Raw genomic sequence first — 25,779 nt, forward strand, 5'->3', positions numbered from 1 at the left:
GCTAACGCCTGTAACGCCAACATTTTGGGATGCCAAGACGGCGGGATCAATTGATGTCAGGAGTTCGCGACCAGCCTGGCCAACATAGTAGAACCCCGTCTCTACTAAAAACAAAAATTAGCCGGGCATGGTGGTGGGCACCTGTAATCCCAGCTACTTAGGAGGCTGAAGCAGGAGAATCGCTTGAACCCGGGAGGCGGAAGTTGCAGTAAGCCGCGATTACGCCACTGCACTCCAGTCTGGGCGACAGAATGAGACTCCCTCTCAAAATAAGAAGAAGAAGAAGAAGAAGAATCCATTCCATTGCTCCGGCCTCCAGCCTGGGCTGTCATCCTACACTAGTCCCACCCCTTAGACAGCTTCCAAATCTGCCCCTATTTTCCACACCGCTACGCACATCCTATAACAAGCCAATATATGTTTGTTGAATGGATACATGCGTGAACGAATTGGGTAGGGAGTAAAGGGAACTAAATGATGCCACATGTGTTAATAATCACTAAAACATGTTTTCCATTGTTTCTGTTTTTCAAAGCGGTTTTCACAGCTTGAGTTCTCTCCATTCAGCGTCATGAAAGCCGATTCGAAATGGATATCAGCTGACGTTGGCCTGCACGCGTTTGCCTTCCTCCCCTCACTCCGCTTGTGCGTCTCTCTTTCGGCTGGCTTTCCTCTCTCCTTCCATCTCCCCTCTTTCGCTTCCCTTCCCTCTGCGCCCGCGCGCGCCTCCCAGCACGCTGGTCAGCTCCTCTTGCTCGCAAGCGGGTCTGGCCCCAGCGGCGCGAAGTCACGAGGCTGGGGGCGGCCGGCCGCGAAGGGGGCGGGGCGAGGCCGGGGCGCCGCAGCGCAAATGGGCGGAGCCTCGGGCCGCGGGCCGCCTTGGTATATCTGCGCGTGCGCGGCGTCGCTGCTGGGCCAGTCGGGACAGAGGAGACAAGATGGCGCTGCGGGCGATGCGGGGAATTGTCAACGGGGCCGCACCCGAGCTACCCGTGCCCACCGGTGGGTCGGCGGTGGGAGCTCGGGAGCAGGCGCTGGCAGTCAGTCGGAACTACCTCTCCCAGCCTCGCCTCAGTGAGTATCAGAGAGTAATACGTCTCCGGTCTTTGCTCCCTAGCCTAGCCCTTTGCTCCCAGTCACCTGCTTAGCCAGCGGGTAGGGGGTAGGATTTGTTTTTCCCTCCCGCGTCTCCCCTCCGACCCTGACCCACTTGTCTCTTTAGAAGGAGATTTGCCTGTACCTAATATTTCCAGGAGATGGGCTGAGGGCAAGAGCACCAGCGGGAACTTTTTCCTGGGGTTGGTGGGCTCCTGGCTGTTGCCCTACCCCCTCCCCTCCCCTCCCCAGCTTCCCTAGGCTGGAGCCTTCTTAGGCACTTGCTTCACGTCCCCGAGGGCCACTTCTTGTCACTCCGATCTTAATCTTCCCCTGACTTCATTTGCATATCTAGGGGTCGAGGGAACGCCCCTTCTCCCCTCCCCCTGGTGAGGACCTCAATGGGGTCTTCAACTCCTGCGGAGGGCAGACGGTAGAGCCTTCGCTGACGTGGTCAGGCCTTTCGTGGATGGAGGTCAGGCCAGTAGCCAGAGGGAGATGTGGCTTGGTGTTTGGTGGAGGGGCTGCTCCACAGAAGGACACCTAGATATCAGAGAACGCTAGAGCTGAAAAGTACCTTGCAGGTCATCCACTCCAACCCTATCATTTTACAGGTGAGAAGCCTAAGGTTCTGGAAGGGGTAGGATTTGCCATGCTTCAGACACTTAATTATTGGCAGAGCAGGGACTAAAAATCCAGGTTCTTAAATTCTCGCTGGGCCTTTTTCTACCGTTGCCTCTTCATTTACTGACCAGTTAACCAAACTTGGTTGAGTGCAGGGTTCTTTGGGGAAGCCAAGTGGCTTTGCCCATAGGTGGTGTGTGTGCATAGGCTTGTTTAAGTGTTGTGATTATTTAAATAAAAAGGCCTTAATGAACTAGGTTTAAGTGGATAGCTCAGCAATTCCAAAAGAAATGGTTCTTGATTACTAGAGAATGCAGTTGTGTAGCATCTAACTTCTTCACAGCTTTCTTCGGAACTGGCAATGAGCCCTCGAAATAGACTTTTTAAAAAACTGGGAAAAGAACATGATGTTTCCCCAGGTGGTGAGACTGCATTTTCACTGGTTAATTGCCACAGTGTCTGTCTCTAGGTGGCCGATTGGTTAAAAAGGATTTCACATGAAGGGTGTTAGTCTGGGCGATCTGAAGCCTGACTAATCCACATCCTGATCTGTCACTGGGTCATGTGATAGCACTGCAGTGTGAAGAAAAACGAAAACATTTGATTCGGTGGATTGCTGAGATGTGCCTTTTACACTGGGAATTGTTTGAATTAGAAAATGTAAGTTGGGGCTTATCTGAGCTGAAGTAGCTACTTCAGGAAATCGGCAGATGTTTCATTCTTATGCAAACCTTGGCAATAAATTTATACCTACGAATTACAAATTCTCTTTTATTAATTGCGTTTGTATGCATTGCCTTTCTTTGGGTAGAACAGATAGACATTAGTGGTGCCTCTCAAAAAAGGTTATAAAGGTGGAGTAGTCAGTTTCCATATAATTAATCATTCAGTGTCAATTCAGAGAATATCAACTGAAATAATGTTGTTTAAAGAGTACTCCATGATTAAGATTGTAAACCTTTAAGAGAGATGAATATGATTTCTCCATGGTTTGTACGTACTTACCCAGTTGCTGAGGGATTTTTCCAGACGTTATTCTTGACAAAACTGTTGTAGCATAGGGCTTCACACTCAACTGTTAGAGGTCAGGGATCCTTTTTATGTCCCCACTGCCTAGCACAGTGCCTGACACATAGAATGTGTCTTGTAATTGTGTAACTTGCATTTAAACTCCTTGCTCGAATAATTCAGTGGATAGATTGTGAACATGGGTGGAATCAGAGCAGGGAGTTGAAATGCCCGGTCGAGTTGAGTTTCACTTATATATCCGTGTTATTCTAAAAAGCGTAAATGATATCATACTTAGGCTAACAACTAACAGCATTTGAATATCTTCTTCTTTTGCCATATTTTTATTCTACTCAAAAGTTTTAATTGCTTCTGAGAAAATATTGATTAACCTCTTAATTTTTGTGGGTTTTTTTTTTTTTTTTTGAGATGGAGTCTCGCTTTGTCACCCAGGCTGGAGTGCAGAGTGGCGCGATCTAGGCTCGCTGCAACCTCCGCCTTCCAGATTCGAGCAATTCTCCTGCGTCAGCCTTCCGAGTAGCTGGGACTACAGGCGCACGCCGGCTAATTTTTTGTATTTTAGTAGAGACGGGGTTTCACCGTGTTGCCCAGGCTGGTGACGAACTCCTGAGCTCAGGCAATCCGCCTACCTAGGCCTCCCAAAGTGCTGGGATAACAGGCATGAGCCACCGCGCCCAGCCAACCTCTTAATTTTTGTAAATTGATTGTAAATTTTTGTAAATTGATTGATGTTATCATTTAAGGGGACATGTAATTATAGTTATTGTGTGTGTGTGTGTGTGTGTTTGTGTGTGTGTGTGTGTGTGTGTGTGTGTGTGTGTGTGTGTTGAGACAGGGTCTCACTCTGTTGCCTAGGCTGGAGTGCAGTGGTGTGAGCTCAGGTCACTGCAACCTCCACATCCCAGGCTCAAGCGATCCTGCCACCTCAGCCTCTCAAGTATCTGGGACTACAGACGGACACCACTACCTCCAGCTAATTTTTTTTTAATTTTTATTTTTTATTTTTGGTAGAGTTGGGATTTCTTCATGTTGCCCAGGCTGGTCTACAACTCCTGAGCTCAAGAGATCTGCCCGCCGTGGCCTCTCAAAGTGCTGGGATTACAGGTGTGAGCTGCTGCGCCCAGCCTAAAGCTTCACACTGAACCTTTAGAAGTCAGAGATCCTTTTTGTGTCCCCACTGCCTAGCACAGTGCCTGACACATAGAATGTGCCTTGTAATTGTGTAACTTGCATTTAAACTCAAAAAGCTTTGTTTTTTGAATGAAGAAATGGAGTAATGTTGACAGTTCCACTGTACAAATTAGATCCTTTTTAAAAATAGCTTCAAGATTATAGGACTTTTAAAAGAAATGGAAAACATATTCAGGCTTGAAATTAGGAAATTATCTTGAGCATTTTAGTTGAATTTCTGAAGTCACAAGGAATGAAAACTTGATTTTCTCTTAAAAGAAAAGATTCAACAACATACATAGAGCTTTCGGGTGCTATGTATTTTGAATTTGGTCATCTCCATTTTTCTTGAGACCCTAGATCAACTGGCCTTAAGTTTCTTATATCGTAAAGCAGAGCTAGCCCTGCAAAAAGTCAAAATAGGAATCTTGTCCTTGCTTTTTTCCTAGAACCTCTTCTTCAGGTGCTCACTGCTCATCATGCAGATCTCTACTCTTCTTGTACAAGGGAAGATGATTGCTCTGGGTTTTTGTTTTGCTAATAAGGCAGAGGCTAAAAGACTAGGACACTTATTATGCAATGGCTGTCAACTTTTTTTCTGAGTATTTCATAATCCTTAAATGGTGTTACTAGTGTTGAGCAATCTCCTATCCTGCAGGAGGAAGAGGATGTCATCTGATAAAATAGGTGCTCCTTAAAACCCATGTAGATTTTGGGTTTTAGATGTTACTTCATAAATACTTGTCTGGCTCATATGATAGTTCAGAATCAAAGCCAAGACATTTTGGTTGTAAAATATGCTAAGAAGGTAATATAAGCATATATCTTCTGTGTTGTCAGAAGTTCTGATTATCCCCCATTCACACACCTACGGACTCAAATTCTTGTTCATTTGGAGAGGAGTGGTCAATATGTAGGTAAATAGAAATATTTAGGTAATTTACAAATGGGTTTTTGCCTTTTTTGAAGGGCAACTTAATGTCTTTGACAGCCATAGTTTAAACTGGTATCTCCGTTTTGGGCTGTTAATGGTAATGGTGAGGAAGGCTGGATAAATCTAGAGATAAAAGGTAGTGTTTGTTATCATTCTGCTTGGTTTTCTTTGCAGATAGTTTTAGTACCATGGAAAAGAGCTGTAGTTTTATACAAATTGTCTTTTTGTCCCCACTTGTAGTCCAAGTGCTGGAAGCTGTATGATCTCCATACTTTTTAATTGTACTGAAGACTAAGGCCAGAAATATTATAAGGGTCATAGAGTACCAATCCTAAGATTAAAGAAAAACAAAACAGTTAGAAGCCTGGCTCCCCCATTTAAAAACAAACTTATCAGGGCCTTAGTTTCCTTAGGGTGCATCAGCCTTGCCTACTGTCTTAGCCATTTTCTGCTCCTTTTAACAGAAAACCTGAAATTGGGTAATTTATAAAGAAAGGGAATTTATTTCTTAAAGTTCTGGAGTCTGGGAAGGCCAAAGTGGAGGGGCCGCATCTGGTGAGAGCCTTCTTTCTGGTGGGACTTGTAAGAGTCCCAGGGTGGCTCAGGGCATCACATGGTGAGGGGGCTGAGAATGCGGGGGCACTAGCTCAGGTCTCTCTTCCTTTTGTAAAGCCACCAGTTCCCTTCACATGATAATTCATTAACCCATGAATGGATTCATGCATTCATGAGAGCAGAGCCCTCATGACCCAGTCCCCCCTTAGAGGTCTCACCTGTCAGTACTGCCACATTGGGGATGAAGTTTATTGCCTGGTGCGTTAAAAAGTAAAAACCTGTTTTGCATACCTAAAATTGCAGGCTTGTGAAATTGTTTTGGGTGGTATCGCTTCATAATTCTTACAAGATACCATACCACAAAAAATGAACCAGTTCAGTTTTAGAATTTGGGCTGTAGTAGAGTCAAAGAATAAGTGGCTTTGGAGCTAGAGTGTACACATTCAGATCCTTGGGCTGGTTACTTGTGTCCTTGGGCAAGACACAATAATTTCTCTGAGAATAATTTTTCTCTTCTAAAACTTAGAATAATGATAGCTAACTCTGTCTGTTACGGAGATTAAATGAGAATTCCTGAAAAGTACTTATTAAATGTATGTTGGTGTTATCAATTAACTTGCAAGGTTACTTACTAACTTTTTAAAAGGCTGGATACGTCGTTGCAAATTTAGAGACTTTTGATGAAGTGGAATCTTGTCTTCTGTAGTAGATGTCAACTTGATTCACTGTTTCCAGGAAAAGCAATGACTAGTGTTTCTTTTTCTTGGTCATACTTTTGCTCGTGACTGGCAAAATTTCATAGTTTGGAATGAGCTTGAATTTTAAACATGAGATTCTAAAGCAGTATTGTTGTAGAAATCAGACCTATAAAGGAGATACAATCTTGTTGAAAAAATAAAGAGAATTTTAAGAACCTGATGTATTTTACTGATGTTGCATTTTATTCAAAACATTTAATCATAAATCTCAATACCATATCCCCTCCCTCACCCCAGCTGTTTGGTAAAGGTTTTGGAAAGGTTTTGGAAAGTTTCTGCATTTCTGAAAACTGGTTTCAAGAAAACATATTTCTAATGTAGCTCACTTTCCATTTCCACTTGGCAATTTTAGAAAGCCATTGTAGAAAAATGCTGGGAGTCTTTTTAAAATGAGAACAATGAAGAAATCTTTTAAAGGTTTGGCATTATGTTTTTTAAGAGTATTCAGTCATTTTAAAACAGTAGGGATGGTTTTCATAAAAGTGGCAGAAAATGTGGCAAATGGGGTCTTCCTAGTAATCTAGGGGAATGATTAATCCTTTCACATGACCATCCATCCAAGTAGCTTGCTTTTTATCTAAAGTGGGGAAAAAAAATACAGTTCAGTTGGGGGGCCTCTACTGAGACAGTTACAGTACAATTACTGATGTATTCAAGCAAATATGTGATGCCTGGATTTAAACGTCCTGTTAGCAGGACAGATGGAAGCCCTGACAGTGCTGTCTGCTCTGTCCCAGCATTTGTACCAGGGCTCTGGCTTCCCCGCCTGAGGCTGAAGGAATTGTAATTTTAAATTCCAAAGCCTCTTGAGTGGACAGACTGGTTAGTAAATGGTTTCCTCATGCTTGGGAGTCCACATCTGTGCCAGGAATCTCTGTGCAAGGTCATTATAAGACCTCAAAAGAAATCAAGCAAGTGAAAAATTCCCAGTTGCTAGACAGCTTCATGTTAATTATTTTAGGCCTTATAGTAAATTTTCTTCAAAACTTTAGTTCATGTATTTTTTTCAGTTGTTCTGCTTATGAAATTTAGTGAATTTTGTAGGTGTCTGGTAGAATTACTCTCCCCTGAGTGTTCTTATACCTGATCCGCATTTCACTTGCCATGCAGGTGTGATAGGTGAGGGCTTTGGGTAGGACCTGCTGGGGTAGAGTTAGCAGTTTATTCCTAGGGCGCACTTTGCAGTGGAAAACAACAGTCTCTAACCTGGCAGTAACTGACTTTTTTTAAAAGGATCCTTTTCTTATCTTGTTTGACCCCCTGGCCTTTCTTTCCATTGCCTACTCCGTCCTTCAAAAGCTCTTTTCCCCTAGTTTTTATGACACCATTTAATTGTGGCTTTTTACCTTGCAGGCTATACAATTTCTCCAATTTCCTTTGTGACTTTTGTCACTTCTGCTTAACATTAAGGATTCCCTTTCCTCATCTACTTAGCTAATTCCACGTCCTCCATAAAGTTTTTACTTTTCTGCCTGAGGTGAGAACTATTCCCCTGTGTCTGCTGTGCTCCCACAAACTCTGTGCAGGCCATAATTAGAGCCCTTATCTCATCACATTGTAACTCCACCCCCTCACATAAGACTGAACTTTTGAAGACAAGCCGAGTCTTTCACTCTGTGTCTTGTTTTTGTATGCTGGGTGCTTACAACAATGACTTACTAAGGATTCAAAATATTTTTGGTTGGATGACAGTGGATTATGAAAAGTTGTATATGCACAGACGTAGTTTATAAATGCATTGAAAAATTTTGTAGCTATTTGAGTGTACCGTATTCTAATAGACATGATAACGTAGAAAGGATTTTTGGTAATGCCAGAGAGCTAATTTAAGCTTTTGTGCTATTTGACTAAAACTAACTCTTCTGTATTTCTTTCCAGCATACAAGACAGTATCTGGAGTCAATGGTCCACTAGTGATCTTAGATCATGTTAAGGTAATACCACTATCTGTTTTGGTCTATTTATGTAGTTAAAAATGTGGCATTAAGTCCTATTTAGTATACTTCAAATTTTTGTTATGATTTTTAAGCCATACTTTAGACTGAGTGTCAGTCAGTCTAAAGCCCAGATACCCTGATACCCTGGGCTATCAGATACCCTGGGCTAAGATTTTTACCTGAGCTGTTTGACCAAAATATCATCCAAGAAAATAATTTCCATAATATGTTTTCTAGAACAGTAATTGTACATTGGTTACAGGGGTGGGTCAGGGAGAGGCATACAATTACTAGTTTGTTGAGAGAGGTTAATGATGCATTTGTGCTTGGCATGTGACCCCTCTGGAAGCAGAAAATACATTGAGAAACATTTCTTAAAAGAAAGGGCAAAGTGCATTGCCTCTTCTGCTTTATCACTAAGGTAATATCTTTGTGTATGATAAGGCACCTGTAGAAACTAATCTCAAGATGAAACCTAGTGAGTTTACCTCCTGACTACAGTTTGATATGTGCTGCAGATTGATTCAAAGCCATAATCAAACTGAAGTTGTACAAGATTTAGGCAGGTGCCCATTAACGTTTTGTAAAAGAATACAGCCTCCTCTTTAGTTTTCTGAGGAAAATATTAGGAAGCTTTGTTTGTTTCTTCATATTTTAGTTGTTTTCTATATTCTTTGTTAAATAAACTTTTGGACTCATTTTTAAAATATAATTTTTTAAAATATTAGTAAGTGTATTATTGAAACAGCTCAAAAAATATTTGGGCTCAATTGTGTTAAATGCTGAGCCCAGTACAGAAAATATAATGGTGGACAACGAGAACGGGGTCTCCCCTAGTTGAGCATAGTATAGTGGAGATGCAGATATAGTATCAATGTCTAATTGGTACGCGCTGTGAAGAGTCAGTTAGGGTGCTGTGAAAGATGATACTGGGAAGGACTTAGAAACCGTCTCTGAGGAAGTAATTTTAAGAGACCTAAAAAAGTTTCACTGAATGTTACATTGGGTTGTAGTTATAGGTGAGGGAAGACTGGTAAATCACTTTTATGTAGTTGTAGAAAAATCTGTTTAGACTATGAGATTTATAGTGATTTCTCTTGATTTTAGATTTTGGCTTTTGTTTTTAACATAAAACATATAGGATCAAGGAACAGATAATCTCAGGCAAATTATATCAGAATAGAAGAAGATGAAGCACTGCTGCCAACTAATTTTGTGAAGTTAGCGTATCTTTGACTCCAAACCAGAAAAAGGATAGTATTAGAAAAGAAAAATAGCCGTTCTCACTTATAAACACAGATTCCAAAATTCTTAATACATTCACGTTAGATATTAGCAAAATACCTATGTAAAGTATCAGCAAAAGTAGATAATTTGATATTAGAAAATCTAACAATGTAATTCAACACATTTATGGATTAAAGTAGAAAAAGCTTATATTCTTCTCAATAAATACAGAAAAAAATTTGATGAAATTACTCATTTTTTAAAAAGCCTCTTCAAAAATAAGGAATATAACAAACTTTTAACCTCTTAGTGAGTATCTACCACAACCTGCAGCAAACCACGTACTTAGAAGATTCTATAAACATTCCCATTGAAATCAGTGAAAGGAAAATAACTATTTCCTCTCTACTGCTGTTCTCAGTATGTACTTCACTTCTGACACCAGATGTGTGTGTTTTTTCCTATAACAATTCAGTTCTTTGGCGAACACCTGTTGGATGCCCTGCAATTTAGCTCAGTTCTGACACTCACTGCAAAGAGTTGTGTGTACCCCATAGGTTAAGGGCTTAGTCCCACAAGACTGCAGTCCACTTCAGATGCCAATCAAAAGTAGTGGGTCCCCAGGTTACCCACAGCTACTGTCCAACTCGGCTACAGATTGAAGATTCCCTTCTGAAGTTTGATAATTTGCTAGAATAGGTTACAGAACTCAGGAAAACCATTTACTTACTATTACTGATTTAGGGTATATTAATATATTAATATTACTATTACTGTTAAGGGTATATTAAAGGATACAAATGAATAGCCAGCTGAAGAGATGATCATAGAGTGAGGCCCTGAAGAGTCCCTAGCACAGAAGCTTCTGTCCCCATGGAGCTGGGGTGGACCACCTTCCTAACACATGGATGCATTCTTGCTGCCGAACCCAGAAACTCTCCAAACACCCTCAGTTAGGATTTTTTTTGAAGACCTAAGCATGACTGGTCAAGTCCTTAGGAGCAGTAATTAGTCAATTTCCAGTACCACTACTCTGTCAGGAAGTCAGGGGATGGGGCTGAAATTTCCATTCCTCACTCAGCATCACTATCCATCTTTCTGCTAAAAACTTACCCAGTGCTATGGGGAAAAGAAGTTAGGGTACAAAGGGATTAGAAGGGAAAAGGAACCGCCATCATCATTTCTTGATAATCTGATTAATGAATCAGAAAACCCAAGTCATCCAGTGGCAGACAATTAGAAACAATGGTAGCAAACAAGGTAGTGGATACAGGATCAGTTTACAAAAATTTTTAGTGTTCTGTATGCCAGAGTAACTATTTACAGAAAACTATAAAACATTGTGAAAGACCATAAAAGAAGACCTAAAATAAGTGAAGATTCCGTGTTCATGAAGGAAAAGACTCAATTCTCCCCAGTTAACACAATCAGGGAAGAGTAATTAAAAATGAGGATTTGGTTCGGTAATAAGCAGATATAACAGTGGAACAAAATTTAGGGCCCTGAAATCAACTCTTCACACATGAGAATTCGACTTGGTAAATCAACATTACAAGGCCATGGGGGACACTGTGCTGCTCAGAATATTGTTAGGGCAATTGGTTTCCCATATAAAAATGAGAAATATAAAATTAGTTACCAAAAATCCAGATGAATTAAAGATCTAAATATAGAAAAGGAAACATAAGTCTAATAGAAGACAATACAGAAGACCGTTTTTGGGTGCAGCACACCAGCATGGCACATGTATACATATGTAACTAACCTGCACATTGTGCACATGTACCCTAAAACTTAAAGTATAATAATAATAAAATAAAAAAGAAAAGACCGTTTTTATGACTTCAGGCTGTTTTCCAAACAAGACACAAAAGACATAAATTTGTAAAGGACCACAGTATGTTTTATTACGTAAGAAGTGTTCTGCACATGTATCCTAAAACTTAAAGTATAAAAAAAAAAAAAGTGTTAAAACTTTTGTATGAAAAGATACCATAAGCAAAGTTAAAAGATAGGAAGGAGAGTAAGAGAAGATATTTGTACAAGGATTAATATAGAGAATCTATAAAACTTATATAAATGAATAAGAAGGATTTACTTGATAAGAAAAGGATATTAATAAGCAATTCATAGGAAATGAAGTCTGACTTATCAGTAATATGAATGAATAATTGACAATGATAAGCATGGGAAGTTCCTCAGTATTGGTACAAGTCAGGAAAATGCAAACTAAAACGATGCTCTTTATTAAAATGGCAAAAATTACTTTTAAAAGCATAGATTGGCAAAGATGGAGGGAAAGGATACTTTTTTATATAGCTAGGGAGACTATAAATTAATAAGGATCCTTTACAGAGTTAGTTTGGCAGAAAATGAGCATGGCCTGTATGTGGCCCACCAAATGGCTTTGGGAAATTCTGGCATACTTGTATGAGGAGCCCCATACAAGAATGCTCATTGTAACATTTCTGTGCTAGTGTAAATTTGGAACAACCTAGAACTCCACTGGTAGAAGAACAGCTGAATGAAAGGTAGTGTAGTTATCTGATTTAACTATATCTGCTCTGTTTTAACATTAATACTAAGGTGCCCATATCTCCAAAGGGTCTTAAAGCAATGGCACATCATAGTTTAATTGGCAGGTTTCTGTTTTCACATCACACAAAATAATGATGGATCTTTCAATAAATTATGTTGATAAAATAAGTATTAACATGACAAATGTCATGTTAATATCAGGTCAAGTGAAAAACAAATTGCGGAATGATTAGTACGTTGCCATTTATGTAAATCACCAAACTTCATTTTTTGGAGACATGTTTTTTTAAACAGTAAAAATGGATTAGAGGAATATGTATCTTGTTAGGAGAACTAGATTGAGGATGAGACTTTAGCATTATCTTATTATAATAGTAATTATTATTTAGTAACTTTTTTTTTTTTTTTTTTGAGACATAGTCTTTTTCTGTCAGCCAGGCTGGAGTACAGTGGCACGATCTTGGCTCACTGCAACTTCCGTCTCCCCGGCTCAAGCAGTTCTGCCCCAGCCTCCTGAGTAGCTGGGATTACAGGCCTGTGCCACCATGCCTGGCTAATTTTTTATTTTTAAAAAATTAAAAATAAAATTTCACCATGTTGGCCAGGCTGGTCTCGAACTCCTGACTTCAGATAATCTGCCCATCTTAGCTTCCCAAAGTGCTGGGATTACAGGCGTGAGCCACCGCGCCTAGCCTATTTAGTAACATTTTATTCTTCCCCTATCAACCACGTCTGGAGCACACAGTTGATTACACACACAGCCTAGAAAGCAATCATCATTTCTAGGTGGTGGGAACATGTTTATCTGTACTTTTCTGTAGCTTCAAAACTATAAAATATGCATGCAGAGGAAAAGCAATACATTTAATTCCCATGTTTTCATGGATTTAAGACCCTTCTTCTATACCTTATGCTTTGTTTGCTAGTATATGTGACAGTGATGTTTGCTGTAAGGACTTAAACTACCTGAGGGTATTGAAAGCTCTCAGCAAAAACCTGTGTCTGTGAAGAGTAGAGGGTTGCATATTCAGACACAACATGGGAGAGACAGAGCATGTGTAGTAATTTGGGGGGCTTGTAAAATGTTGGATATTGATCCTTTATTTTTTTCTCTTTAGTTTCCCAGGTATGCTGAAATTGTCCATTTGACCTTACCAGATGGCACAAAGAGAAGTGGGCAAGTTCTGGAAGTTAGTGGTTCCAAGGCAGTAGTTCAGGTAAGTTTCAGCTGGCCAGCTGAACTGTTTCCTAGTTGCCGACACATAGGGAACACTGCTTGTTTCTTTCTGTGATGATCATTGCATAAGTGTTTTTAGAGTCTTTAGAGATTGGTTACCGGCTGCAGGGAAAAAAATTATTATTGCGTGTTTTTTTGCTCAGTGTCACTTAGTCCGATAGCAACACAAGTAAATGGCTTTTTTAAAATGGATAAAATTAAGTAGTCATGTAGAAGGAGAGAGATGAAAAGCAGAATTCACTGATGATGTGATGAAACCAAAAGGATATCTGTCTGAGTTTCTTCCTTTAAATTGTCTCATACAGTTCCTAGTTTTAAAAGGTTACCTCACTATGGGTAATGGCAATTTTCTGAAATAACATGTTCCCCTTAAAAATAGCCTAAAGCAGGGCTTGGCAAGATTTCTGTAAAGGGCCAGAGAGTAAAGCTTTTAGGCTTTGTGGGGCCAGCTAAATTCTCCTACATATTCTTCTTTTTCTTTCTTTCTTTTTTTTGAAACAACTCTTTAAAAAATGTATATATAAATATATATATTTATATATTTATATTTATATATGTGTATATATATAAACATGCTTAGCTTGCTTATCGAATTTGGCCTGTAGGCATGAACCCTTGATCTAAAGGTTGACAATTTGATTTATTATATTTCTTTGCTCATTATATCAAAAGTAGTATACATTCATGGGTTTTACATTATAAGCGCTGTTTAACAGACAAATAAAATGTAAATGCCCGTGATCTAAACTACTTTTACCCTTCTCATTAATTCTTTTTCTTGATAGGTATTTGAAGGGACTTCAGGTATAGATGCTAAGAAAACGTCCTGTGAGTTTACTGGGGATATTCTCCGAACACCGGTGTCTGAGGATATGCTTGGTAAATGGATATTATTCATTCTAAGCCGAGATCTTTTTCCTTTTAAACATATTTCCATAATGTCTTTTAAAAATTATGAACATTTGAAAGTCAGCATCTACTCTGTCCTGTCTTCTTACTGATTTCTAGGTCGAGTATTCAATGGATCGGGAAAACCCATTGACAGAGGTCCTGTTGTACTGGCCGAAGACTTCCTTGATATCATGGGTAGGGACAGTAAATGGATTGCTGTGTTTGGGAGAAAATGACCTCTCTCTGTCTTGTACCTTTGCCAGATAGAGAGTGTTTTTTGTGATATCACTTAAAGTAGATAGGCAACACGCTCCATAAGTTATAAATTATTTTATTATTTAATTATATTTTCTTTAGAAATTATCGTAAAATTTTATGTATTAATATCTTAAGATACTGTAAAGTATCTAGGATATATCTGAAATGTATATGGTAAAACCATGAATTTGAAATTAGGACTTCTCTCTTATTTGCTATATCTTTATTTTACTTTAGGAACTTGAATTCTATTACCCTATGTTTTGTGAGTCTACAAAAGAGTAAAGGAAAAAATTATTTCAAGTTTCATATTTGAAAAATAACTGATTTTTTTTGTAGTAAAGAGATGCTTTATGTAGTTCTGGTCTTCTGGTGCTTTTTCTTTTCTTTTAATTTGATATGATATCTAATTTCATTCATGAATAATGTGGCAACATTTTAAATTTTCCTTTTTGGAAATACATTAGGTCAGCCAATCAACCCTCAATGTCGAATCTACCCAGAGGAAATGATTCAGACCGGCATTTCGGCCATCGATGGGATGAACAGTATTGCTAGGGGGCAGAAAATTCCTATCTTCTCTGCTGCTGGGCTACCACACAATGAGGTGAGGACTGGGATCGGTTTGCTATGAAGTTTAGCAGACAAGAATTTCTATAATGCATCACTGTTACTGAGAAACCGAATAAAGCGTTTTCAAAATAAATACTCAGTGTTATTGTTTGTATAATCCAGTTACCTCACGTCTTTATTTCTGCACATGTCTTCTTGCTTACCCTTGCATATCTTTGCAAAAAGTACAAAATAGTTTTGTTGAATGAATACCCTAAAACATCCTGGTTTCGTTTATGATTATGATTCCAAAAAGTTTGCGGTAAAAGTTATTTTGTTGTAGAAATGTTATTTTAGATTTCAACTGAATTCTTCTACTTTGTTCATCAGATTGCAGCTCAGATCTGTCGCCAGGCTGGTTTGGTAAAGAAATCCAAAGATGTAGTAGACTACAGTGAGGAAAATTTTGCAATTGTATTTGCTGCTATGGGTGTAAGTAGAAGTTATTTTTGTTTTAGTATGATATATAAAATTTTGCTTGTGTTATGAGAACATTGTAGTAAGCTGTACATATATAGTTGAATTTTTCCTTAGGTAAAGAATTTGCAATCTGGCATTTTGGCCAAATTAAGGACTAAAATTTGGCATTTGACTAATTTGAAATTTAAGAATAATATTGTTTGTGCCCCAAACCGGCTCTTTCTTCTGTTGGTTTTTGTGAAGATTTTTGGGGTACTTGAGGTTTTAAAAGAAGGAACAATTCAAATCTGTAGCTTGGCTTTCATCAGAAATAAATGTTAAGGATTTTTCTTCTCCCAGCACTGATGAAGTTATTGTTATTTAGGTAAACATGGAAACTGCCCGGTTCTTCAAATCTGACTTTGAAGAAAATGGCTCAATGGACAATGTCTGCCTCTTTTTGAACTTGGCTAATGACCCAACGTAAGTAACAGAGCTATTTCTTTCTGTGGCCCAGACTCGGGATCAAAAGTGTTTCTTAAGGTTGGGGAGGTAAAATGTGGTAATAACAGCATTTGGACCTAACAATGAGGTAACCCTGTATTTAAAGTCCAGCCCTGCTTCTTGGTAGTTATCTGGCACTGGGCAAATTACTTAGGTTCTGAAGCTCATAAGATGTGACAGCTGATACTTGTCTCATGGAGTTGTTTTGCATATTAAATGAGATCATACTTATAAATTACCTAATACACAATCAACTCTCTGTAAATGATTTTTTCCTCTTACCTCAAAAATCTGGCTTTCATTTGTTTCCTCTCTCTCTCCTTCCTACCTCCCTGCCCCACCCCAGTGTTGAGAAACCATACAACTGAGAAATTTGGGACATTTATAAATAACTGTTAATACCTTACTTAAGAATTTGTAAAGTAACAATTGCTTTACTCTCCTCAATTTATTTAAAACTTTAAAAGGGGAATTGTACTGTTATTTCCAGAATCATTTCTTTTTGTGTTTTCTTTTTGGTCTTTTGGTTTGAGTGGCCTAAGACTTAATGTTCCCTTTCAGCATTGAGCGAATTATCACTCCTCGCCTGGCTCTAACCACAGCTGAATTTCTGGCGTACCAATGTGAGAAACATGTATTGGTTATTCTAACAGACATGAGTTCTTACGCTGAAGCACTTCGAGAGGTAAGTTGTTCATGTTTTTCCCTCAGTTAAACAAAATTGGTTAATTTTCAGGGTTAACTTGTCACTCTGCAAGTTTTCATTCTTTATGGTTTTTTAATTCCACTGTTCATATATTAATAGAATGCCTTAATAAATCAGAAAGGAAAATACTTCCTTTTTGTCAACTTGGTAGAAGTGATTAGAAGTTAAGATTTAAATGGTTAGCCTGTTTATCATACTGTCACTATCTCCATGGATTAAGAAATGATTGTAAAAGGGAGTAAATAATTCAAGCTGTTTATTCAGTTACTCTCTCGGGAAGTTCTGTTTCTGTCCAGACTATTAATTTTTAAACCTTTTTGTAATTCCATTTTTAATGATGTTAATATTTTATAAAGACCCTACTCTCACAGTACTCTCTTCAGCACTTTTTTCATCAGAAAACCCAGTGTTTATTTAGGAAAAATATTAAGATTCTAGCAGGCTGGGCACGGTAGCTCATTCCTGTAATCCCAGCACTTTGGGAAGCCAAGGCAGGAGGGTCACTTGGGATCAGGAGTTCAAGACCAGCCTGGGTAACATAGCAAGACCCTTTCTCCACAAAAAAATTAAGATATTGGCTGGGCATAGTGGCGCACACACTTGTAATCCTAGTTGCTCAGGAGGCTGAGGTGGGAGGATAGCTTGAGTCCAGTAATTTGAGGCTGCGGTGGGCTATGATTGTGCCACTGCACTCCAGTCTGGGTGACAGATCGAGACCTGCTTCTTAAAGAAAGATTATAACAGTTACCCCTAGAAGTTTTGGGGTATTTGTTCTAATATAAGTTACTGAAATTTTGAGTAAGTTACTTTTTTAAGCACATGAAAAGATTCAGAAGAGACAGGCTTCTTAAAATTCCCTCAGTGCCCTCACCATATCTTACTCTGCTATATTGCTGTTTCAGACTAACTCTAGTCAAGGACTAGTTTTTCTCTCCCATCCATCACAGACCAATACTTCTGTAAAATGCAATAAAAATGAGTTATTAGAAAAGTGAAATTTTAACTATATATATAATTTACAAATGCAGATTTTAAAATTGTTAGATTCAACAGGCATAAAATTATTCTGCCAAATTGCCCTGAAAGTTTCTAAATGCTTATCTTGCTTTCTGTGTGATCACTGCATGTTGATAACAGTTGGTCTGCAGACCGCACTGTGAGGAGCACCGCTGTAGCACGCTCCTTTGAAGATGTCAGAGTAGCACTTAGAAGTTGGATTTCATAATGCTTTAGGGTTCTAGTTGATTGTAGGTGAACATGCACACCTATAGTCTGGTATCCATGTCTCTAAGGGAAAGATCGTTTATCACCATTATTATTTTGTGCAGTGGAATGGACTCCTGACTTTGTGACCTTCAGAAATTGTTTAATTTTTCTGACCCTTGATTCCAACTGTTAATTGGAGGTAACACCTTCCTCATAGTGTTGCTGTGAGGATTAAGTTAAATAATGTTGTAAAGCACAGCAGATGATTCCTGGTGTACATTTCCTTCCCTTTTGACCTTTTTGGGATTAGGTTGGATAAATATGGCTAGTTCCACCACGTGGAATAAATCTTGTGAACCAAGAATCTTTTCTGTTTTAAAATTAACTTCCTTTGATTTATAAAATTGCAAACAGATTTTCTTCTAGCAAACTATTTGAAAACTTACATTATGGCAATATGATTTTAACAAAAACCTTCTGGTGCCCCATTGTCAACATTTTTGTTACAGAATACTTTGAATTTATGTTGCCGGGAGATTTTTCTAAATAATTCTTAAGGACAGTATTTAAAATGAACATGATGGGATTTTCAACTTTTATACTTTGGCATGTTGAAACAAACATGTTGTAAGCAAGCTTGTTGTAATATCGTGCGTGATACTCTTCTGCTTGACCTGCTGTCAGGTTTCAGCAGCCAGGGAAGAGGTACCTGGTCGACGAGGTTTTCCAGGTTACATGTATACAGATTTAGCCACGATATATGAACGCGCTGGGCGAGTGGAAGGGAGAAACGGCTCGATTACTCAAATCCCTATTCTAACCATGCCTAATGATGGTAAGTTTTGGTATTTGGATTATAGCACACCTAATCATTTTAAAGAGAGAGAAGACCCATCTACCTTTTTGAGTTGAAGTTATTTTGAGAACACATCCCCTAAGAGTTTATCTTGGTTATTTGCCTAAATAAAACATTTTTCATTTGAAAATTACTTATTATCCTATTGTGGAGGAAAAGCAATTTTCTTCATAATTTAAGTTTTTAACTTTATTAGGTACTATTGAGTGCCTGCTGTTTGCAGGACACTGTTCTAAATGTAAAGAATTTTTGAAAAGAATTTATGGTCTCTACTTAATGTAAGTTACTCAGTCTAATTGGGGATGTTTTTTATGTGTGTGCACCAGTAATTTAAGATGGCCATGTTCAGTGCCACATGAGGAGTACAAGTGGTAAACTCCACAAAACTTAGAGACAGATTTTTTAACCAAGGGCTGGTTAAAAATGACTTTCCAATGCCTGTCTGCGTGTGTGCCCAGGGTGGCTCGTGGGGTACAACTATTCAGAATTCCTCTCCTGTGTTGCCTTTTTGTCCTTATTTCAGTTTTTGAAGAACACTTTTACAAAATACGGTAAGTTATTACTTACTGTAATTGAGCACTGTTCTGAGTGCTTTATAAATATTCACTCATTTGCTCCTCATAGCAACTTTGAGGCAGATGCTGTTTGAGGCACAGGGAGGTCAAATGATTTGTTGAGATTAGCAAGTGATAGATTTAGGACCCAGTTTGAGTTCATAACTCACACTGTTATTCTGTACTGCCTCGGACGTGAAAATGATTTGTTCCAAGGGAGTAGCTACAAAATGATGTAATTTAACAGATTTGGAAATGTGTTGCTTTGTGTGACCTTTTTGGTGCAGCCTGTGTAGTGTTGTTTACTTGTCTATATGCCTGCGTTTTGCGTGGTGAAATGTTGTGTATCCATCCGACATAGCTTATGAACTAAGAATGTTCTCAGTATACATCAGGTTGGCAAATTTCTATAAGGGAACTTTGGGTTTAAAATGAAACTTTACTTATATTGAGAGGGAAGAGCGCTTACCTAGGGGAGAGAGTATTTTTAATGAATGCAGCCAGTTTACCTCATAGAGCCAACACACATCTAACTGCTGCAACCAAACTAAACTGGCCAGTATGGTTGCCGCTAGCCACATTTGGCTAAGTTCAAGTTAACTGAAGTAATTGAAATTAAGTTTTTCAGTTTTGTTAGCCACGTTTCAAGTGTTAGATAGCCACATTTGGCTAATGGCTACCGTACTGCACAGCACAGACCCAGAACATTGGCAGCATCACAGAAAATGACTCTAAGAACACTCTTCTAAGTAATGTTATAGGTAGTACAGAGGGACTTTTTGTGGGTTTGGTTCTGAGAGATGGCCACTTTAAAACTCATAACCTAAAGATGCCATGCTTAATGCCGACTGTCTTCCTCTGGTAGATATCACTCACCCCATCCCGGACTTGACTGGCTACATTACAGAGGGGCAGATCTATGTGGACAGACAGCTGCACAACAGACAGGTACTGGACGGGAGCAGTGCTGGGAAGCTTGCAGACCTGCTCATCCGTTATTCTTTAGTGACTTGGATTTTGCTCTTAGGAATTGCTTTGCTTAGAAAGTATCAACTTGAATTGTTTTTAATATGGTTATAAAATTGTCATTTCTATTATCTTAAATTCTGGTGTCGGCAGAGCGCCAGAATTAAGAATTTTCTTAACACTTTTCTTTATTGTGTCTTAAAACAGAGTCACTTGTCTCCAAGAACTTTTTTTGGGAATTCTGTTCCGTAATGGTATCATCTACCAATCTTGTTATTGATAGAAAAAAATGACTTTTCCATTCTTCTCTAGTAGATGCTGACTTCTAAAATCAGCTTTTAGGAATTATTGTTAATTTTTTTTATTTTGTGTATAATTTTTTGAGTCAGTTCAGAAGACCATTTTGACTCGATAATGTGGTAGTACTTAACAAACAGATGTTGAAAGTTGAGTTTTTTAAAATAGTCTTGTACAGTGTTATAGATGACACTTTTTTGTATTTGATTCTCGAAAGAAATGCTATGCTATAAAGTGTTTCTTACTACCTTTTCTTGCCAGGAAGAGACAGTAGGATTCATCTAGGAGACAAATGCAGCAGTTTTCTGTGATTTAAGTTGTAATAATGAGTTTCAAATGTTTTTTTATTACCAGTAAAACTTGAGTTTTGTACTTAAATATAGTATTTTTTCCCCTCTCATTCTACCCAAGATTTATCCACCTATCAATGTGCTGCCCTCACTATCACGGTTAATGAAGTCTGCTATTGGAGAAGGGATGACCAGGAAGGATCATGCTGATGTATCTAACCAGCTAGTACGTACATTCTTCTAAGAATGGTGTTTGAAAATATGGATACGTTTCTGCTGTCTTACACCTCTTGTCTTTCACCCTTACCACTTCTCTCTTCCCCACCCACATGGAGTTTTAGTGTAGGCTTGATGTGGAATACATAATCATTCATTAGAACCAAAGCAGCCTTTTCTCATAAGGACAGATGCAAATGGTCAAGATTAGCTTGAAACCCATGTCTAATGCTATCAAGTTTCCAAATAAAAAGCCAAGCAATGAGGTTGTTTAAATTTTTTATTAGCAATTTTAATGTTAATTATAGAGTATTCCTGAAAGGCTACTCTGACCTATTTCTTGCTTAACATATGAAGCCGTCACCAGAACACTAAAGTATACAGTTTTATGTAGGCTCTGAAATCCTTGATTTTTATACTCATATAAGATTGTACACTAACACAAATAAAGAAAAATACTATGGCCATAAAGTAGAAATGGTAAACTTAGCGATATCACAGATTTTTTTTGAATAGAACTTCAAGATGGATTTCTCCATGGTTTAACTACGAGTTCTGATTTTCAAGTGCTCTATAAATTTTGAGCTCATTAACATATTGAAGAAGTGTGCGTTTTGTAGAGCATTAGGAGTGTCTTGTGTATTGCATGCCTGAAGACTCCTTTCTGAGTGAGAATATAGTCCTTCTGGTACTTTCATATGAATTTTATGTGAATTGTTTTTGTAAATTCCTTCTATGGGCTCTTGTGAGGAGAACTAGAGCAGTACACTCCTATATCCCAGATGACTGAACATTTTGAGAGCTTCTCTCTGCTGATGGGCGCCTTTCTTCTCTTTAGTATGCGTGCTATGCTATTGGGAAGGATGTGCAAGCCATGAAAGCTGTCGTTGGAGAAGAAGCCCTCACCTCAGATGATCTTCTCTACTTGGAATTTCTGCAGAAGTTTGAGAGGAACTTCATTGCTCAGGGTAAGATGACTGTTGGCTTACAAACTTAAAAAGCCTCATATGTAATTTTGAAAACTGCTTTCCAAGCCTAAGAGAATTCTCATTGGTTTCTATATAGTTATTTCTCTGGTTAGAGAAGAGGCTCTGTCACCTGCCTGCCTTAACCCTCTGGCTTCTTCTCTGCCTTCTAAACATCTTGGGAGATCTTGACTTGATTTTCCAGTTACTCAGCTACCATCTCACTATTTTCCTTCTTCCATCGCCCTTCTGAATCCTCCTTCCCAGCCCCTCTGCGGTGCAACTTCATTGCCAGTTCTCCTTGCTGCTAACTTCTTAGCAATGATCTGCTTTGACATTTGGGGCTTGGGACTTTGCTGATTCATCTATATTCATCTCTTTTTCTCATTTCTTACCTTCCTGCCTCTTAATTGTTAATAATCCAAAAAGCTCAGTTACCTGTTCTTTTGCTTTCCCTCCCAGCATCCACTTTTCACTGTGCTGTGGGCTCTATGATGTGTGGACCTTTACCCACTGTCCAGACCTCTGATTCCACATCTCCAGCTGCCTTAGGAACACCGTTGTTTATGCCACCATCCCCTCAGGCTCAGTGTACTCAGAACCGAAGTTTTTTTTCCAGCTGACCTGCCTAGCAGTGCCCTTTCAATTTTTATCTACCTCTGCTATAATCATTGTCCCAGTTAACCCAAGCTCAGTAACTGGGCATTATTCTTAACCTTCTTTGCTTATTGTCCAGTGATCAATTATTTACTAATTTGTGTTGTTTTCCTTTGAAATATCTTACCCTATTCAGTTTTTATTCCCATTATAATACCTTAGTCCTGTATTTCTTAAACTTTAATATGCTTTTGAATCAGCTGGAGATCTTGTTAAAATGCAGATTCAGATGCAGCAGACCTTGGTGGGGACAGAGATTTTGCATTTCTGTGAATTCCTGGGTGACGTTGAAGCTGCTGGTCTCTGACCACTCTTGAGTCCAAAGGCCCTAGTCCAAACCTTTGTCCCATCACCCTTGGCCATTGGTGCCAACTTTTTCACCAATCTTCTTGACTCTCTGTGTGCCATTGCCAGGGTAAATATATTACTAATTTTATTGGTTGTCCCTCTACTAAAAAAACCTGTAGTGGTTTTTATGACATAGCATAGGCAGGATTTTCAAGCTGTTTTGCTTGGTCTCTCCCATCACACCGCTAATGCTAGTGATACTCTCTTAACATCGGTGGTTACAACAGGTGTGTTTACTTTGGAATAAATGCATCAGGCTGTACACTTAGGATGTGCACCTTTCCAGTTATATGATACATTATTAATATTCAAATCCCCAAAATATTCATGATTATTGGAATTTTTTTAATGCAGAACCTGAATATCTTAAACAAAATAAAGTTTTCATCTAGAGAAAAGAACCCAGACCTCCAGCCTTGGAATCAAAGAATAAGATTTATTTGTGGGGATAAGGATAATTCTGCCATCAAAAATAATTTTAACAACTTGGGAAACCAGTGACCTTCCGATAGTGATACTCTGGAGAGGGTTGCGTTTATTCAGGTGCTTGACTGGCATTTATGTCCTTCTGAGCATCTGTGTTAGTCGCCTTCAAATTCAGCCTTTTCTCTTTGTGTGAACCTTCTGTGCTAGGGAGACTTTTCTCACTAATCTCTGGACAAAACATTGATTCTAGTTTCCATTGCTCAAGTATCCTACCCAGTTGTCAAATCTCAGATCTGTCTCACCATCCTCTCCCGCAGGACTGCTCCCTGACTCAGCCCAGCTGCCTCTTCCCTCTTCTCTGGTTCCTTATGATACTCACCGTCTGTGCCTTCTTTTCCTCTATCCTTCTCATTTAGTCTTGGGAGTCCCAACTTTTTTTTTTCAATATCTATTTAATACACTGCTAGTCATATAACAATACATACTGGATAACACTGCTAAGTTGGAAGTCATTTGCATTTATTAATTCAATCTCAATTTTTTAAGGTCCTTACGAAAATCGCACTGTCTTTGAGACTTTGGACATTGGCTGGCAGCTACTCCGAATCTTCCCCAAAGAAATGCTGAAGAGAATCCCTCAGAGCACCCTCAGCGAATTTTACCCTCGAGACTCTGCAAAGCATTAGCTGCTGCTTCTGCATTGCTCCGCGCTCTTGTGAAATACTGGTTCTGTTTTCTTTATTCCTTTTGCACTCCCCGTTCCCACCTTTGTGTTGGAGTTTACCATGTTACCCTGTAATTAAAAACAAAGAATAGGTAACATATTGTGCCAGTGTTGCAACGTTTTAAACTGCTAACAGACCTTAAAATATCCCCCTACCTGGGTCCTCAGTGCTATGTTTAAAGTGCTGCAGGGATGGAGTGGCGTTTTCTTATTGCTGTATGTATTGTACATAGTGGAGTAGTTAGTTACCTGATAACAGTCTCATTATTTGGGTCTCTTAAACCTTACCTCTCAACTCCCTCAAGAGTACCAGTCTCTGAAGTTATAATGCTTTGGTCTCTACATTAGGGGCAAGATCCAGTCTGAAAGAAGTCTCCTTTGAGAAGGGCCAAGAGGCTCTTTCCTGAGTGTTTGCTTTCGGTTTGTTGGTGTGCCTGTATTGCTGGGCTTTGCTGCTGCTCGAAGCAGATGGTTTTGACTGTCTATTTGCTCTTTCCTATATAATGAATAGATGAGTGAAAGGAGTTTTCTTTTTCCCTTTAGTACTTATGTATTGGGATTCCTGTGTCTTACAGCTCTCCTTCTCCAAATAATACACAGAATCCTGCAACTTTTTGCACAGCTGGTATCTGTCTGGTAGCAGTGAGACCCCTTGTCTTGGTGATCCTTACTGGGTTTCCAAGCAGAGGAGTCACGTGATTACAGTCGCCAGTAGAGTTGTTGTTTGGGGTACAAGATGAGAAGAAAGAAAAACCTACAGCCTTTCTACATTCTGACATGCTAACAGTGGTTTAAGTTTCTAAAGTGTTTACCAGATGCTGAAGGCAAGGGGAGGGAGCAGAAGCACTTATGTTTACGGATATTTTAAACTCTGTTAGAGAGCAGCCTTTGAAAATCCCCAGTTTGGTTCTGCTTTTTGACCTCCCTCTACCTTTTCAGGGTAATCTTTGTGGCACAAACGATAGCATTTCCAAGCTTTAGAGTTTTCTGAATTCCTGCGCCTTCCTGACGTGAGCCCTGAGCGATCTTCTATGCAGTTCTGCCATGCGTCCTGTTGGTCTCTCTGTGTTCTTTGTTACTTGGGTGCAATAGCAACTTCCCTACTCCGTGCATTCCATCTTTCATGTTGTGTAAAGTTCTTCACTTTTTTCTTTGAGGGGTGGGGGTGGGGGGAGTCAGCATGATTATATTTTAATGTAGAAAATGTGACATCTGGATATAAAATGAAAATAAATGTTAAATTAAATGGACGTTAACTAAAGTGACTCTCTATCTTCTAACGAGGAAAGCAGCAAGCAAATATGTAATCACACATCTCTTCAATTCACAGCTCTGAGCATCATAACCAGGATTGGGAACCAGCCCTTGTGTTGCAGGGACATGGCTTCCACACTGCCCTTGTCATTCTTTTCGGTACTGTCCCTTACAGCATGCTGTAGTTTGATCCAGGGCTGAGCACTAGAGGTCCTCGTCAGGACCTCTAGATCCCATCTGCTGTGAGCAAAAGAGGGTGCTAAATAGTGAAATACAGCTTGAAGCAAGCCAAAACTTGTTTCACATAAAATCTCACATGGATGTCCTGTATATAAAGAAACCTGGTGAAAGCACAGGGCATGCTGTCATGGAGCCTCCCATTTCTCCCCACTCCAGTTCAAGGCAGCTTTCAGGAGATGGAGAGGAAAAGGCTTAATCATAAGAAGAACTGGGTAGACCTGAGTTCTCTTTCGGATTCTACCAGTACTATATGGCCTTGCTTAATCATTCAACAAATTCGAGTCTGCTTGTCTGCTTGTATGCCTT

At 39.1% G+C, this 25,779-nt stretch overlaps 1 protein-coding gene across 1 annotated transcript; it reads left to right on the forward strand.

Moving 5' to 3' along the window:
- The first annotated feature begins 829 nt into the window (after window positions 1-829).
- ATP6V1B2 (ATPase H+ transporting V1 subunit B2) lies at window positions 830-25,229 on the forward strand. Its single transcript, XM_004046730.5, has 14 exons — window positions 830-1,074; window positions 8,044-8,099; window positions 12,986-13,084; window positions 13,890-13,983; window positions 14,113-14,190; window positions 14,721-14,860; window positions 15,196-15,297; window positions 15,650-15,747; window positions 16,330-16,453; window positions 18,365-18,515; window positions 19,956-20,038; window positions 20,765-20,869; window positions 21,698-21,827; window positions 23,802-25,229. The coding sequence occupies exons 1-14, from the start codon at window positions 939-941 to the stop codon at window positions 23,939-23,941; spliced, it is 1,536 nt and encodes a 511-aa protein (XP_004046778.1). The 5' UTR covers window positions 830-938; the 3' UTR covers window positions 23,942-25,229.
- Window positions 25,230-25,779: the final 550 nt, after the last annotated feature.

This window comes from Gorilla gorilla, chromosome 7 (assembly GCF_029281585.2).
Source record: "Gorilla gorilla gorilla isolate KB3781 chromosome 7, NHGRI_mGorGor1-v2.1_pri, whole genome shotgun sequence".
In the NCBI taxonomy this organism is placed as follows: domain Eukaryota; kingdom Metazoa; phylum Chordata; class Mammalia; order Primates; family Hominidae; genus Gorilla; species Gorilla gorilla.